A 17,809-nucleotide genomic window follows, 5' to 3' on the forward strand; every position below is an offset into this window, starting at 1 on the left:
GCTCCCTCTCTCTTATTTAACACCACGCTATGATCAAGGTGGCCATCAAGCACAGTCCACATCAGAAATAACACATTTTCTGAGAGAAACAAAACTGACAGACAACCTGATGCTTAGAACTAGGACAGATAAAAAGTAAAATGCACAACATCACAGTCTTGGGCCATTCAGTCTAGAATCACACAATCCAGTCTGCAACAGTAGCTTTAGAGACAATGCTGTATCACAGCCGGGGATGAACTTGCTACTTAATGACCCTTGAGCAGCAAGGACGAGATTTAATTGCGTTTACCAAGTCTATTCAGTTTAATGCTTCAAGGAAATAAATATTTTTAAAAGTTTCCCATCAAAAATGGCTTTTAAGTGTTTAAATTGTGCGGGAAGAGGCATGCTTTATTATTATAAAAAATTAATATACTTCCAAATGAAGTGAGCCACTAATGAATTAAACCCAAGATGGCACTATTGTTACTGCGGTTAATGATACAGAAACCATAAAGGGAATATCCCTTTCCCTTTGCATTTTGATATTGCAAAAGAGCAAATTAAAAAATAGCTATTCTGAATAGTTCATGTCAATTAGAGACCAGACTTTTAGGACTAGCTCATAATATCTCCTCTAACATTGACCAACTTTAGTAGCTAAAGGCATCTTATTGAAAAGTAAGTTGAATGCATTGCCTATAAATTCAGCAGAGATGTATTTTCTAAACCCCTTTTTAGAGACTCCCCTGAGAAACTTGCTTTCATCTCTTATATGGCCACCTTAGTTGCTATCTTCCTTTGATGAATATCGAAAACAGTGAAGTGATATTTGGCACACAGAGCAGATTGCTGTAATGTTAATAGCCATGAATAAGAGACTCATCACAGACTTCTCTTCCTAGGTGCAATCAACAAATATCCACCCTTAAACTTGAAAATGAAGTGCAGCAGACTCAGCTCTACAGACCTGAAGCCGCCCCCGCAGCAGTGGCGAAGGTATTTTCAGCTTGAAAGAACTTGAATCTTTCTTCTCCTCATTCTCTGTAATTTCTTCCTCCTCCTCTTCTCTCTCTCCTTCCTCTTCCATCCTATTTGGACAAAATCTATTGTTACATAATATTAAAATATAATTTGAGGGTATAAGAGATAATAAAAAATGACCAGGTTGATCTGAAAAAATAACCAGAGATTTTTAAAAGTAGAAAATCTAAATGTGGAAATTAAACAACCAATGGGACACTTCAGTGACAACAGGGATAATGACCAGATAGTGGTCTCTAAATATCATTCCCCGCTCAAAGGAACCAGGGTTTCTTGGAGAGGAAAAAGCTAAATTCTAGACTATAGCTGGGAAGTACAATACGACTCTCAAATATTTATTATGCCAGAAAGCAAGGAAGTAGCCAAAAACTAGCAGTGTCTTGTCAAATGGACAAAGGGGCTATCTTGAAAAGATTCTCACTGGTCTGATTTTGGACAGTTTCATATCAGAAAGAATGTTAATGGATTACAACAAAATGAATTTTTAAAATCCGTAAGTCTATATAGAGATCCAAAAAGGGAGGAGGGTAGTAAAAGCTCTTTTTTTATAGAAGTATGCTACCTAATAAATATAGAAAAAAACGGTAAAATTTAAAAAATCACCAATTTGTGGGGCACCTGGGTGATGCAGTTGGTTAAGTGTCCAGCTTTTGGTTTTGGCTCAGGTCATGATCTCCAAGTCACAAGATCACGCTCTGCTCGGGTTCTGTGCTCAGCAGAGTCTACTTGGGAATCTCTCTCCCTCTCCCTCTGCCCCTCCTGCTCATGTGCGCTCTCTGAGAGCACATGATTTATGTATGAATAAATCTTTTTAAAAAATTAAATATGTGTATGTATTAGATATGTATAAATATTTATTAATATATTAATATAATCAATATTACTATAAATAATATTAAATAAACATATTAATAAATATGCATTAAATATGTATAAATAAATCTTTTTTTAAAAATCACCAATTTGTAATCTCCACTGTAATAATGGAGTTAGGCAAGAATGAAGGAATGCTAAAACCACTGGGTGACAGGTTATTTGGGAACAGGCTATTTCACAGTCTCCCAGAACATTCACATAGTGCTAACTTATTAATTACAAAGAAAGGAAATGTGCATGTACATGGTAAGATCTGGCAGTTCCCACTGTGACCAAGATTCGACATTATGTGCTTCCTGCAGTGGTGCAGGGGGAGATACATCAGCTGTGTGAGATTCTTGCAGGGAATGTTTGACCCACATCTCATAATGAGGAAACCATTAGCCAATTCCAGAATGTGGAGTTTTCTTCAGAATAGCTGACTAGTCCGAGGTATCAATGCCATGAGCAGCAAGAGGTTGTTGGGTACTATTCTAAAGTGGGAGAGACTAAGGAGACATAACCATCAAATGTAATAGAGTGAACTTTGACTGGATCCTAGGTCAGAAAGAAAGCTTATGATAAATGACATCTAGTGGACAACTGAGGAAATCTGAGTGTGAATAATATGTCAAATGCTATTATTGCTTCATGTGGCTGTCCTTATGTGTAGTAATAATATACTCATATGAGAGAATGTTTTTGTTCTTAAGATAGGTTAGGTATATTGAAGTATTTAAAAGTAACATGTATAATGTCTGCAGCCTATTTTCAGATGGTTTTCCTAAAAGAAAATAGGATGGGCTTTTGTGTGTGTGTGTGTACATGCATATATGAGTATATATGCTTATATGGATGTGTGTATGCATATATGTGTATATACACACACAGAGGAACAAGATGGTAACATTTGGAGAACCAGGTAGGTGAAAAGTATACAGGTATTTATTTATTCATAGTTTTGTTCTTATTCTGTGAATTAAAAAATAAAACTCAGTGGATGAATTAAACAGAATAATAGACACATCTAAAGAGAAACATAATGAACTGGAAAATAAAGCTGAAAAAATCACTCAGAATGCAGAGAAGATACATGTAAGAAGTTTAGAGACAGAACAGAATGGAAAGATCTATATCAAATTGGAATTCTTGAAATCAGACAAAACAAATAATAAATGAGATAATATTCAAATACATGAAGAGATGAGCATTTTCAAGAGTTTATGAAAGATATAAATTAAGAGATGAAGAAAAGACAAGGTACAAGAGGCAGGATAAATAAAAAGAAAGCAAGTTGGACATGGCATAGGAGAATGCAGAAACCAAGCCAAAGGAAAAAGCAGCCTGAGAGAGAGGTTATCTACAAAGAAACTACAATTAGGCTGGCAGCTGGATTATCAGTAGCAATAGTGGAAGCCGCAAAACTGTTAAGAACTTCTAAACTAATGGAAGAATATTTTGATCAACTTAAACCGACTTTTAAAAATAATGGTATAACAAAGATAATTAGGATAAACAAAAAACAACCGTTCACCACAAAGACCTTTACTAAAGGAACTTCTGAAGTACATAGTTCAAGAAAAATAAAAATGACTATGGAAGGAAAAGCTGAGATGGAACACTAATAAATCATCAAAATTTGACAATATTTAGGAAAATCTAAATGCTAGATTTTTAAGTAATAATAATATCTAATTTGTAGGGTTACAAAAAAGCCATTTTTTTGGTTAACAAAGGTACGAAAAAAAAAATAAACCACCTAGTGGTTTAACAGAAAAAAAAATTGTACTAAGACAATACATATTAACAAATATTATTTAAACTTGAGAAAATATATTGGACAATAAAATAATCTTTTATTTAAAAAAATGAAGTTGAGCCTGTAAGGTAAAAAAGGTGGTACTGAAAAATGGAACAATAATAAGACATGTCATGTAGAGGTAAATGGAGTTAAGGGTTCTAGGAACTTGAAATATTTGGGCTGGCAGGCTACTGAAAAATTTAGACTCTCTTAAAAATCCACTAGAAATTATGACGGCGCCTGTGAAAAAGAAATATGGAAAGTAGCTAACTACCAAAAAAGTAGTGCAGGAAAACGGAATAAAAACAACATAAATATATATTTTTTAAGGGTGAGAAAGTGGCACCCAGGTGGCTCAGAGGTTTAAGCCTCTGCCTTCGGCTCAGGTCATGATCTCAGGGTCCTGGGATCGAGCCCCGCATCAGGCTCTCTGCTCAACGGGAAGCCACTTCCCCCTCTCTCTCTGCCTACTTGTGATCTCTCTCTGTCTCTCTCTGTCAAATAAATAAGTAAAATCTAAAAAAAAAAAACACAAAATAAAAGGGTGAGAAAAGGTGGGGGAGGACAAATAGCATGAAATTAAAACAGAATCAAATCCACTGAAATATATTAGGGGTTGTCATAAACACAAACTAAACATGTCAGTTACAGAGATGGATGGACTTAAGAAACAAAATAAAATCCAGCTATAACTTGCTTTCAATTATAGAGACACGGCCACAAAATAAGGACAAGGAAAAGTTGGAAGAAAAATTGTAAGGAAAATATCAGGTAAATTTTTTTAAAATCTGGAAACTACTGTAACCAGAAAAACAAAACTAGAATATAACATATTAGTATCAAATAAAATATTCTCTTTAACGAAACCGTATTACAGGGATAAAAAGCCACTGCATGGTGACAAAGTGTTCAATTCATGAAGAAGATTTAACAATTCCAGATTTCTAAGAGGGTAACAAAATCTTAAAAGACACAAAGTGGAGATTAAAAAACTGCAAGGAGAAATTGCCACTGAACTATCATTAGAGTAGGAGATTTCAGTACACCATTTTTTTTTTAAGATTTTATTTATTTATTCGACAGAGATCACAAGTAGGCAGAGAGGCAGTCAGTGAGAGAGGAAGGGAAGCAGGCTCCCTGCTGAGCAGAGAGCCCTATGCGGGGTTCGATCCCAGGACCCTGAGATCATGATCTGAGCCAAAGGCAGCAGCTTAACCCACTGAGCCACCCAGGTGCCCTTCAGTACACCAGTTTGAACACTGAATGGTCAAGCAAACAAAAATGAGTAAAGACATTAAAGATTTCATCATAAGTAACAAACTTGATTTAATAGGTTCATTTAGAACCATGCATAGAGCAACAAGACATTCTTCCGAAGAACACAGGTAACATTAACAGCTAGTTGAATCAAGGTGGAGAGTTTACCAGGTGTTCATGGTGCAGTTTTTAACTTATCAAGTAGGTGTCAACACAGCTCTAAGAACTAGTGTCATACAGTCCAAACTGATTGGAATTCGATTAAGTTAGAAATTAAATAAAAAGGTTTTTAAAGTCCATACATTTTTAAACTAAAATCACATTTCTAAATAAGGTAAAGAAATATAATGAAAACTTTAAAACACTTAGAACTGTATAATAATCAAGATGTTATGTCAGAATTTGTGGGACATGTCAGAAGTCATAACTTAGGAAAGTTTATAGTCTTAAGTCTTATGTTAGGGAAAATTTAGAACTCTAAAAGGTAATAAGATAAACATTGCTCTTGAGATGTTATAGAAGAAAAAATATATATACCCAAAGAAAGGAATCAGAGTAGAACTTAATATTTTTTAATTAAGATATTTTAAGAGTATCAATAAAGGCAAAAGTTCTCTTAAAACGTAATAATATACATATTTTTTTTGTATGAACATTACTTTTTTTTTTTAATTAGAAATGATTTGTAGTTAGGCGAGTGTCTCAGTGGAAAAATCATACTGTACTGCCATACACATGTGGGCCCCACATCTGAGTGAAATCAAATGTGTACTAGCCCCTGGGAATCACACTTAGGCAAATGCCTTGAATAGTGTGTGCCTACTTTTAGTGTGCAGTGTCTGAATTTCTGTGTGGTGATCGGGGCCAGAGAGGCACTCTCAATCCAGATGCCCCAGCTCCAGAAGCTCTGAGAAGCCTCTGCTTCAAATGTGCTTACCTTGCTGGGAAGCAGGGAACTGTCCAGCAGCAAATGCTTCCTGAATTCAGGCCTAAAGCAGGCCTGTGCGGTCGGTCCACAAAGAGCAGGGCTCCCCCTGCTGCAGGTGTCTGGCAGCATGGAAAGGAGCTTCCCATCTGCATTTGCACTAGGCTCCACATAATATGTAGCTGGCCATAATCGCCAAAGGCAGACACTGAAGCCAGCCTATAAAAATTAAAACCCATTTTTGGAAACTATTCCTACCATGCATTTTGTTCAAAGATCAACATGAACAGAGGGGATTCATGGTACTATTCGACAGGATGTTTCCTCCCTTCTTCACATTGCCCAGCTATCCTTGAGGCTCAGCTTCTCCTATGAATCTGAAACAGAGAAATGACAGGAAATGGCTGGGACATCAGGAATTGAGACATGAAATCCATACCACTGTGGCTGAACTTCTTGATGGAGACAGCCTAGGACACCGCAGGCCTTCTCTAAGTGACCAAAGACCGTAATAAAAAGTAACAAGCCACACAGATGCTTCACAAACTCCCTGCCTGAGCCTTTCAAGAGAAGTGAGGCAGAATTGAGCACATAATTGAGGGAGCTGAGAATGCCTGTTAGGCAAGATGCCTGGCCATAAAGATGACTTGCCAAGTCTCAGAATGACTTGCATAAGAATTAGATGATTCCACTGTGAGATTTTGAGAAATAGAGGTAGAAGCTGGTTCTTACCAGATGGAAAAGATAGGAACTGAACACAAGCAATCAAGGAGACAGATGGCCAGTAAGGGTGAGACTGTAAGGCAGCCTCTTCATAAGTGCTTAGATCCACTCAGAGACAATAAAAGACAGAAAGCCCCTGCTTATAGCTTCATCCAGTGAGGGAAGCTGTTGTGCCAGACTTGAAAGCGCTGACAGACCAGAGCCAGAACAATCAAATTGTAAAAAATGGACAGAGTCACCAATGTCATATGAATAAGACATCTGTTGTAATTCTACCTTCCAAAGTATGTTTTCTAGACACACAAGATGCATATTAAAAAGGATTCCCGAAATAGAGGCACTCTTGTCTGCATTTTTGACTCCAGTGCATCCAGTCAACTAGTAAATGCAGCAGAGTTGACTCCTGATTATCTGCATAGATGGAGGGATCTGTCATCACAGAGAACTGAAATCTACAGAGTCCTATCCACCTCATTTTGTCTAGCCGCCAGACTTTACACAAGCTTTACTAGAGTTGGGTACAGGATGCAAATTGACTGGCTGTATTTCATTCCTGTTTCTTTATCTTGACTGCCTATTATTGGAGTTACCAATCAGTAAAGAAGTATTTCAACAATATGGGATAAAAGGAAAAACAGGAATTCTATATGGTTCCCAAACAGGGTAATCAAATGATTCTTACCTGATGCTAATCAAATACAAGCTCCTGTGTATACTAGTGAAAAAAGTCCAGAGACATAATATTTATCATGTTCAAACCTTTTGAGAATCAAATTTGGGGGGAAAAGATAGCAATGTCATATTTACCAGTTTAACAGCTTTTTCTTAACAAAGAGAGGGAGGAATATAACAAAGATAACAACTTATCATAAAAAGGATCCAATAGAAAGAGGGAGGTTGGGGGAGGGGAACCAAGACATGAAAATGGTGTGATCGAGATTCAAAAGCATACATTCTCCATGATTGGTGAAGCCATGTTCTGCACATATAAACAATTACAGCTCTGGAGAATTTGAGGTCCTAATATTTAGTTCTGGAAATAAGAAAATAGAAGAGCAAAAATGGGAGAAGGTGTGAGAAATTCTATTTGCACTGAAATTAGCTTTCTTGGTAACTGGGAGAAGTCTGTTGATCAACTTGGTATATTCCAGATAGCACTGATGGAAGTGAATGGAGATATACTTTAGGATTAGAATTTCAGAAGCCCAGACATGTAGTATATAATGGCATGGTTCTTTGTTGATTTGATGTCTCCTTTGCTTCTAGCTCTCAATATAGAGGCAAGAGGACTATGTGGAGTGTGCGTGTGTGCACATATGCATGCATGTATGTCATGTGTACGTGAGAGAAAGATGTGAACTAACTTTAAATTCTTTATCTTTCACATACTTGTTTTCTAAATATCTTTGTTTTCATAAGAGATCAGGTTTAAAGCTCATGAAAGCAGAAAAATTCAAATATGAAGAAATGGATCGTAGTGAATACTGGCTCTGCTTTTCTGATGTCAATGTTTTGGAGTTCTCTCCACTCTTCCCTTGACCAGGATTCAGCAAATGTTTGAGGTTTATCAGTATTGGTAAACCTCTTCTTATGTAACCAGGCTCTCACACATTCATTCTAAAAATATTTACAAAGAGCTTATATGCCAAGGTCCTCATACCTTCTTAACTATCCAGCCTGCCCCAGGGCATTTCCTTTCCTATGGTTCTGTACCCATACCCAGGTGTTCCTAACAGCATGACTTTTTTTTCATTTCACTTTCTTATTCTAAATATCTTGATAGTTGGGGCAGCTGGGTGGCTCAGTCAGTTAAGTGGCTGCCTTGGGCCTGCTCAGCAGGAAGTCTGCTTCTCCCTCTGCCTTCCCCCCACCATGCTTTCTCACATGCTCTCTCTCAATTAAATAAACTTTTTTTTAAGATTTTTTTATTTGAGAGAGACAGAACACAAGTGGGGGGAAAGGGGCAGAAGGAGAAGCAGACTCCCCATCAAGTGGGGAACTTGATATGGGGCTTGATCCCAAGACCCTGGGATCATGACCTGAGCCAAAGGCATATGCTTAATTGACCGAGCCACCCAGGTGCCACAATAAATAAAATATTTTAATAAATAAATATCTTGATAGTTTTTCATAGTGTCCCAGATAAAAATCAAGTTCAATGTAAGTAACACCAAGCTCTTAGTATCAGAATGTTGGGTTATAGTCTCAGTTCTGTCCCTGATATTCACCTCTATGTGCAGTCAGTTTCCTCATCTGTAACCAACAGAGCACCATGGTAATCAGCCTAGGGGATTTCGAATGTTGCTCACAACATAGGTTGTCTTTATTACCGTTTTACACCTGAAGACACAAGAATCACTCTAGTTAAGTGGTTTGCTCAGAGCTGCTCTCAGCCAGTAAGTAGTGCAGCTGGAATAGAAGAACGTTTATGGACCTAAAGGTCTTTCTATCACCTCCCTGTAAAATAAGGTTGTCTGAAATGGCTCCCTTCCTGCGCTAATATGGTAACCACTAGCTTTCAATTAAATGAAATTATAAATTCAGTTCCTCAGTCACACTAACCATATTTCAAGTGCTCAATAGGTATATGTGGCTAGTGACTGCCATACTGGCCAGTGAATTATAGGACATTTCCAACAGCACAGTTTTATTGGATAAGGTTAGGACTTCCCGTCAGTACTTGACTTCTATGATTCCTTGACCTGTCAATCTGGCATTCTGGCCTTCCAGAGTCTGACCCCAGCTGTCCTTTACAGTTGACAGACTCTTTATGTGCCTACCAGACTGAGTGTTATCTCTATGTCCCCCACTATACATAACCTAGTGCTTTCCACAGAGAGTCAACATATGGATAGATGGACAGACGGAAGGAAGGAAGAATGGATGGGTGGGAGGGAGAAAGGAAAGAAGGGAGTTTCATGTTTTCATTAGATAATTGTGGTTTTTCTCTTTTTTTTATTATGTTCAGTTAGCCAACATATAGTACATCATTACTTTTTGATGTAGTGTTCAACAATTTATAAATGTTTATTGAGTATCTACTATATGCTCTTCTAAGATTCCTGGGATTACTATGATTACCAGGTATCGTCTTGTGAAATTTTCTGTCTGGGAGGGTAGAATAGAGAACAGATCACAAAGAGGTTTATAAGTAAATAAAAGTTCAGACAGTGATATGTTGTGAGATAAACATATTGTGCTGAGAAAACTATAGCTGTAGCAGTCTCTAATGAGGTGTACTATTTGACCTCTGACCTGAATAATCAGAGGAAGCCAGCCATATGAAGTTCTGGGTAGAACATGTTCCATGAAGAGGAAACTTTGCTGTTGAAATGATTTTGCATATTTTGACAAGATGTCTTATGTCACAGTCTCAGCTTCTGGTATTTCTGCACAGTGTACATCTAGGAAGGATGCAACAAGGAATGGGGACAACATTTAGGAAGACAGAATTAATATAGTCTATTAAAGTTGAAATGGCATTTATCTTCTGTGATGTTTCTCTTCTTTTGTTGCACAGCTTTATTCCTGGACCACATAAAACTGCCCTCAAAGAAGATGTATTACAGAAGGCAAAGTTCTTTCAAGATAAAAAATATCTTCCAAGAGTAGCAAGAGGCAGCAGTGATGATATTATTCGAAATCTTACCAGAAACACATTCCATACCTTTAAAAATGGAAAAAAGGTGATAAAAACTGCTCCAAAACAATATGATAAAGGAAGTGCTTGAAGAATTTAGCCTTAGGAAGCATGGTAAAACTGTGGATTTAACTAACTAAATTCATTGCCATAACTATGGGAAACTTTTATTTGGATATCCACCCATATCCACAAGTCCAATCTGGAGGGCTGGACAAAACACAGGTTGTAGATTATTAGGCAATTTAACCCTTTGCACTCATCAGTATTAAGGTCAATCTTGTCCATTTATTGGAGCATATCTCATAATTCCAGCACTCTGATATATTCAAGAACTCTTAGCATTAAAAGATGGAAGAATCAAAGAAGTGTTCTGCAAAGTTCAATGGAGATATAATCTGAAGGTAAATTTTACATAGTATATACATAAGCCAGTGCTAATTCTTTTAATTGCAGGTCTCTGTTCAGTCCACTTTCTGCAAACCAAGCTTCCATTCTCTACTTAATACAGTTTAATGCTCACGTTTAACCAAAGGTTAATGTTTTAAAGACCTCAACATTTCCATTTACAAACTGATGCTTATATGTCATAATTTTGATAATCTGGCTTTCCATGATACCATTTAAACACATCACTGACTCTGTGGAGTGGCCAGCTTTCTGATAGGCTTGTGTTGGAAGGTTTCCTCCCACTTTCTGCAGTTGCTTGCTAGGATAGGTAAAAAGCAGAGAATAATGTTCTCTGCTCCAACTACTCCTTAACTCACTGAGAAACTTGTTAATTCCCCCCAAACATAAATAATTGCTTTTGAGATAGAAGTTCCTTCACTATATAGGGCCTCCTGCCTGGCCATTTTGATGGACTTTTATTATTTACCATCGTTAAATATATTATTTTTCACTAATCCATACATTCTTTAGACAAGGAGAGTAAAGACAACTGGTCATAGGTGAAGCTGAGTTACTTTCACCCGTAAGATAGCTATTTAGTCAATAGTAAGCAGTACCAAATAGGACTGACTGAGATCTAAGTAGTTTTAAAGGCATATTGAGTTTGGAAAAGATTAAGTTGTTAATGTTTTAATCCACAAATCCATTTGGAATTGCAGAGATGTAAAGAGATGCACAGAGATCAAAGTAAGTTGAAGAAAGGTCTTCCGAATGCCTAGCCTCCAATAGCATTCTGACAGCTTGCTCCCTCAACCCATCCATCCAGATCACGAATTCTTAATCTTATGATGGGCTAGTATTTTCAACAACTAAAGACCAAATTAATTAATTTAGACACAATGTTTGGGCCTTACCTCAAATTCTCAGTGCTGGCTCCAGAGTTGGTAGCAATGGCCCTGCTTGGTAGAACGTCACTCTCTTCAAGGAGGGACACCCTGCCTGAATGCGTGGAGCAGATGGCTACTGACTCCAAAGACGAGTAGGTGATTTTCTTTTCTAGATCTCTCCTCATAAAAGCTAGGAAAGAAAGATCATCTCCACTGTGTTTTAAAACCACTTCTGCCATCCTTACTCAGGCAACTCCATAGTTAGCCCCCAATGTCATATTCATACTCAGGAAACAGATGGATAGAGCACATCAATTTTATTCATATCCTAAGCGGTGCTTAGGGGTTCAGGAAAACTTCATGTTTCACGTAGAGGAAAATGATGAGCAATATTTAAGAAGTATTCTAATAAAAGGGATTTTTCTGGGGCGCCTGGGTGGCTCAGTGGGTTAAAGCCTCTGCCTTCAGCTCAGGTCATGATCCCAGGGTGCTGGGATTGAGCCCTGCATCGGGCTCTCTGCTCAGCGGGGAGCCTGCTTCCTCCTCTCTCTCTCTCTGCCTGCCTCTCTGCCTACTTGTGATCTCTGTCAAATAAATAAATAAAATATGAAAAAGGATTTTTCTGGTTAACTTTGGATTAAGCAAAAACTCCTCCTGTTTATTGCTAGCAATACTTTAAAAATGTATTTGTCTACTTTCTCTGCATTGATAAAGTACACCAAAAATTTTTGCCCTTGGTAATTGAGATTATTTAGCATTTTTTTTTTAAGATTTTATTTATTTACTTGACAGAGATCACAAGTAGGCAGACAGGCAGGCAGAGAGAGAGGAGGAGGAAGCAGGCTCCCCGCGGAGCAGAGAGCCCGATATAGGGCCCGATCCCAGGACCCCGGGATCATGACCTGAGCCGAAGGCAGAGGCTTTAACCCACTGAGCCACCCAAGCGCCCCCCCTGCTCATCTTTTTAATCCTTAATAGATGAAGGGTTTGAAACATACTGTAAATTTACTAAGTTCCTTTTTTGAAATCTCTAATATTAGCATTTCCCACGATTTACCTCTTTCTCTAAAGGAAAAAAACAGCAAAAATGTGAATATAAATTAACTAAACGCCTATTTAAACCAAGAATCACATAAATAGGCAGTGGTGCTTCCTGGTTTAAACATGTAAATTAATTGACTATAAGGGACATGCCTATTATCTCGGCAGTAAGCTATGAGTCAAGCATGTTTAAAAAAAAAAAGGTTAAAAAAGATGCAAGTCAACAGAGCCTTAGATTGCAATACTCAGTAACAATTCAACCAAGTGCCCCCCTTTTCTAAAGGGGAGTTTAAGTGGGAAGAGGAATGGATGGCAGGAAGATAAGGGGAAAAAAGGATCACATCTCCACTGGCCCACTCCATTTTTTTCCTCTCTACATGCTTGTCAGTCATGTGACTTCACTAATGGCTCCAGGCTTAATGCCTTTCTAAGGCCAAAGGTTTGTCACAAACAGGTGACCTCCAACCTCTGCAGACATGAAATCTGACTTAATAGCTAGAAACTCTGGATATATGGTCTTAACAGACACAAAGGAAAGCAGAAGCAATGTAACAGGACAGTGTCAAATTTTGCAAATCCTTCAGTTCCACTAGCTATCTAGCCTTGTCAGGGTCCAGACTCCTAACTCAGGCCTTTGTGAATGACAGGGTTTTCTGATGAGCTTAGGTAAACAAAAACTAAGTGCACTGAATTGTAAAGACAGACCTATGCACTGCAAACTGTCATGTACCATAATGGAATCCTATAATTACAGAAAATTAAATTTAAGTACTGTTTTCCCCAGAATCAGATTATCTACTTAACTCTTTGGTTTACAGACTCATGTAACTAATTTAAAAATGAAGTATTTTAAACACCATAAACCCTTCAGCAAATGGATGACAATTAAATGTGAAGAGACAATTAGGTTCATGTACAGATAATAATTGATAAAAAAAAAAAAAAAACAAATAATAATTGATAAGCCTGAAGGGTTTATTTTTGTGGGGAAGGCCAATTTGTCTTAATTTAAAAGTATAGAGGTTTGGCATGTTTTTAACAGCTTAGTTAACTGACACTGGACAAAAGCAAGTAGAATGGCCAAGGAGAGACATTTTTCAAGGGTCGACACACAGATCAGTTCCAATGTTAAATAATCAGGCAGACTGTAAATCAGGAAGAAAGATATAAAGCAGAAAGAACAATACTGCAAGTCCAGAAATGTGGGCATAAGACTTATTTCTGACACAGATTCTTTGTGACACTGAGTCCATTTCTTCAGAACAAATATTGCTGAAGAGTTTACTATTCTGCTCAGGTTTACTGTTTAAAACACCAAAAAAAAAAAAAATACAAACAAACAAAAACTTAAGATGCTTGAATACAGTTTATTAGCTGGTTTGAATAGCACTTTTAATAGCAAAAATGTGTTTACATTGTTAATAGCTTACAACCACTTTTTTCAATACAAAGTAAACTTAGGTCATGTAAGTCTTAGCATTTTAAATTCCTCACCTCTGTGACCTATACAATAAAAAGTCCCAGATACTGTTGTCTGGCTGATTCCTGCAGAGATATGCATGAGCTTATTAGTCGAGTGCAACTTCCTTAACCACCTTGGATGGGATCTGTTTAATAATGAAATAGTAAATATACAGACACGATTTTGAAAAGGAATCTCACTTCTGTCCTCTAAAAATACCTTTCCTCTCAAGTTACAGTATATATATAACTTTATTACAAATTTTACAAACCACTAGTTTTTCATTTCCACACCTTAACAATCCCATCTCTAGATGCAGTAACAATGAAGCCCTGCGTTGTCTGGAAGGTGGCCACATCTGTGATGATGTCGTGATGTCCCACAGGCAGAGATTCTGGGCCCCTCCGAGGGGTGTCATCACTTGGTCCCACCTTCTGCTTATTCTGGATCTCCTGTTTAATGGTTAGAAGTCAGGGAGAATGCCAGAAGTTAAAAGCCTGTACTACATTGTACCTCTTATCAATATTGTTGCTTCTGGGACAGGTTGTTGTCATTAAAGCTAAAACTTTCTGTGAAGTAGTCATCCTTTCACAAATACACTGAGTAAAAGAGTCCAAAATGATACTGTTTTCCACAAGTAGGCCACTTACAAATATGTACAAATTATTGGCCTGTTTATAAATTTTCCGTATTACCTTCTGCCACCATGAGAAGAAAAAAGAGAAAGCCTATATTAAAGGGGTATAAATGACCAGGATATGGACGCAAATACTTATCTGTCATAAAGGAAGCTTTCATTCATTTACTGAGCACCTTCTAGGACCCAGGCACTTGCAGATTCATTATCTCACATGAAGTTTTTGCCCAACTCAAGAACATAAGCTTTGGAGTTCCAATAGCCAGGTCTGAACCCCAGCTTTTCTGCCTAATACCTGGATGATCTTAGACAAGTTACTTCATGGTGCTTAACTTTATTTGTAGAATGAAAGTAAGAAAGGTACTTTCTTGTAAAGACTGAGCAAGTGTATAGAGTGCTTACTTCGAACTGTGTACTTATGTGTGTGCCTTTAATATGTTTATTATACCTTAATAAAAGTGAATTTCAAAAAAAAAAAAAAACCACAGAAAAGCCAATAGAAAATAAACCCCTCTCTTAAATACTGCCACTCTTGGCCGAAGTCATTTTTGTGCCTACAGAAGCTGAAAGAAAACAAGACTGCTTGTACCTGGACAACTTCAGTGCCTTCAATTATTTTCCTATAGTAGGACACAGACGAAGAACTAGTACTTCCTGCAACAACATAGGACCTCTCTGGGTAAGCCAGGTCCCAAAACCTAGAGAGACAAAACGAATGTTGATCATATCTAGAGATGGGGAGGAATTAATGATCATTAACTTATATTCATCAATACATAACTTTTTTTTTTTCATTAGGAAAAGAGATTTTTCCTGGAATAGCATAAAATTAGGGATAAATGAAGTATTAATAGCTATTCCTGCAAGATGTGGAGGATAAACATTACCAACATTGATATCACCTTAACATTAACCAGAGCATCCATCCACATATTATCCTTATTATCTCTCTCAAGTGTTACATAGTAGGTATCCTTTATCAGATATTGTACCTTATTTTCATGTCTGAGCCAGCTGTTAGAAGGATGGGATTTCCATCCGCAGGACTACAGTAGATACCATGGACACTGTGAGGAGAGGGCTTTAAAAAGAAAGAAATAGGAAGCAAATTAAAGACACCAGTGTTGGCATTTCTAGAAACAAGTCAACTGACAGTAGCTTTCCAGGCTTCTGATTAACTGAAGAAATCAGAGACCATTTATGTGTATCTTCTATAGGTCTTTCTTTGGGACCTTAAAATGCATTTGCTTTGTATCATTCTGAATAAAAAGGCAAAATCTCTTCAGCCTCTTAACATTTTCTATTTGGGAGGACTCCAACTAAAGGAGAACAAAACCTCTTTCTTACATTTTGCCCCAGTGAAGTACCTGGGGCGGCAACCTGGAAAAAGTGTAGGTAAGAGGGTCACATTCTAGTTACTCCAAATTTTTACTGGGGCTCCACAGAGACCTCACAAGCCTTATGGAGCTAGCAACCAAATCTTCCAGACGTTAGTAAGCCTGAAGAATGGGAAAGCCACCTAAGACTAATTTAAAACAACCCAAAAGCCCAACAGATACCAGGTTTGAGTGCTTGGGGTATGGGAAACTTGACTAGTCTTTAGAATAAAAACTGGAGGCAAACCTGTAACTCAGAGAGTGGTGGTGCACTGCTAGCCCAGAGTGTGAATCTTCTGTCGCCAGTCTCCATGTCCCACATGGATACTTCATTGTTGCCCTGCACAGCTAAGGGAAACAAAGGCCAGAACCATTACTCAGCTCTGGGAATAGTGCTATTCTCAGAGCTTCTATTCTCAGAGCACTATTCTCAGAGCTTCCACATCTCGGTAGATAATCCAAGTCAGCCTGTACCTCTTTCTATTTTTCTGATCCTGCAAAAAATCCTCACTCTACTTTTAAAGAATACTGTGACTCTGTCACCAGACTGTTTTAATAAACTGCCAGTAAATATTTACTGGTGTACAACACATTGAAGAGAACTGTGGAGTAGAAAGGTAAAGCCTAAACAGATTCTGCCCTCAAGAAACCTACAGTCTAGAAGTAGAGAAAAAAATATTTAAAGGATTAAGACAATGAGAGCAAAAAGAACTAAAGAATTCCACCTGAACTCAAGGAAAAGATCCAATCCGTTGGCAAGAACTGAGGTCCCCTCATGGAGACATTTTCATTGGGACTAAAAGAACAAGTAGAGCTGGGCAGATAGAGGTGACATACAGGGAAGTCATTTCAGGCAGAAACAATGTTTTGTGTTCTTTGGGAAAATGAGTAATTGGTGTGACTGAAGCACATCTGTGATAGGGAGGGATGGGAGATGAAGGCAGGATCGAAAAAGGGAAGTGTAGACCTGAGAAAGACATTATCCCTTAGTCGTTTTTGAGTTTCGGGGGGTGGTGGTGGTGACAATACTACATTCCTTCATTGATATCTACTGAACCAACAATGTGTACTATGAACTTATCCCGTCCTAGATGCTGAGGAAGAGGAGGCAAAAAATGCAACAACAACAAAAAAATTCCCTATTTTATGGAACTTACATTCTAATGGAGACAATAAACCAAAAAAATGCAAAGGCCCTGAATCAGGAGTGTACTTAATTCCAGGAGAAAGCCAGAAAGCCCCTGTGGCTGTGGTGAGCTGAGCATGGGGGAGAGTCAGGAAAAGGCATAGGAGGCCTAGCCACGTTCCATTCGCCACTCCAAGGCTAATCCATAGAGGCCACATCAATAGGCCCTGTGTGTGCCCTCTGGCTTCTACATGGATTTGGCCGGTGGTAAACAACTAAAAGCCCCCTGAATATGTAGGTCCTAATCTCCAGAGACTATACATGTTAATTTATGTTGTATAGTGACTTTGTAGATATGATTAAATTAAGGGCCTCAAGATGGGATTCTCCTGGGTTGTCCAAGTGAGCCCTAAATGCAATCACAGTGTCCTTAGAAGAGGGAGGCTGACTTGACAGCAGAAAACAAAAGGACAATGGAGCAAGATGCTACGGTGTTGGCTCTGAAGATGGAAGAAGGGGCCCATGAGCCAAGGCATACAGCTGCAGAAGCATGAAAAGGCAAGGGAATGGATTCTTCCCTAACCCCACAGGGGTAATGTGGCCCTGCTGCCACCTTGAACTTGGCTCAGCAAAACTCATTTCAAATTTCTGGCCTCCAGAACT

At 38.0% G+C, this 17,809-nt stretch overlaps 2 protein-coding genes across 2 annotated transcripts in view; one reads left to right on the top strand and one right to left on the bottom strand.

The window, feature by feature from the left end:
* LOC111155151 (collagen type VI alpha 6 chain) overlaps positions 1–10,318 on the top strand; it is a 115,068-nt gene extending 104,750 nt beyond the window's left edge. Inside the window, exons 35-36 of the mRNA XM_022515229.1 lie at positions 888–981; positions 10,108–10,318. Of these exons, the coding sequence (XP_022370937.1) occupies positions 888–981; positions 10,108–10,318 (305 nt within the window). The remainder of the gene's footprint in view (positions 1–887; positions 982–10,107) is intronic.
* A 3,580-nt stretch (positions 10,319–13,898) lies between these two features.
* LOC111155119 (phosphoinositide-3-kinase regulatory subunit 4) overlaps positions 13,899–17,809 on the bottom strand; it is an 81,187-nt gene continuing 77,276 nt past the window's right edge. The window contains exons 17-20 of the mRNA XM_022515184.1: positions 16,268–16,368; positions 15,637–15,725; positions 15,234–15,342; positions 13,899–14,459 (exon numbers count right to left, since the gene is read on the bottom strand). Coding sequence (XP_022370892.1) covers positions 14,289–14,459; positions 15,234–15,342; positions 15,637–15,725; positions 16,268–16,368 — 470 coding nt within the window. The 3' untranslated portion in view covers positions 13,899–14,288. The remainder of the gene's footprint in view (positions 14,460–15,233; positions 15,343–15,636; positions 15,726–16,267; positions 16,369–17,809) is intronic.

This window comes from Enhydra lutris, unplaced genomic scaffold (assembly GCF_002288905.1).
Source record: "Enhydra lutris kenyoni isolate GAN:26980312 unplaced genomic scaffold, ASM228890v2 scaffoldscaffold39, whole genome shotgun sequence".
NCBI classification, from domain to species: Eukaryota; Metazoa; Chordata; class Mammalia; order Carnivora; family Mustelidae; genus Enhydra; species Enhydra lutris.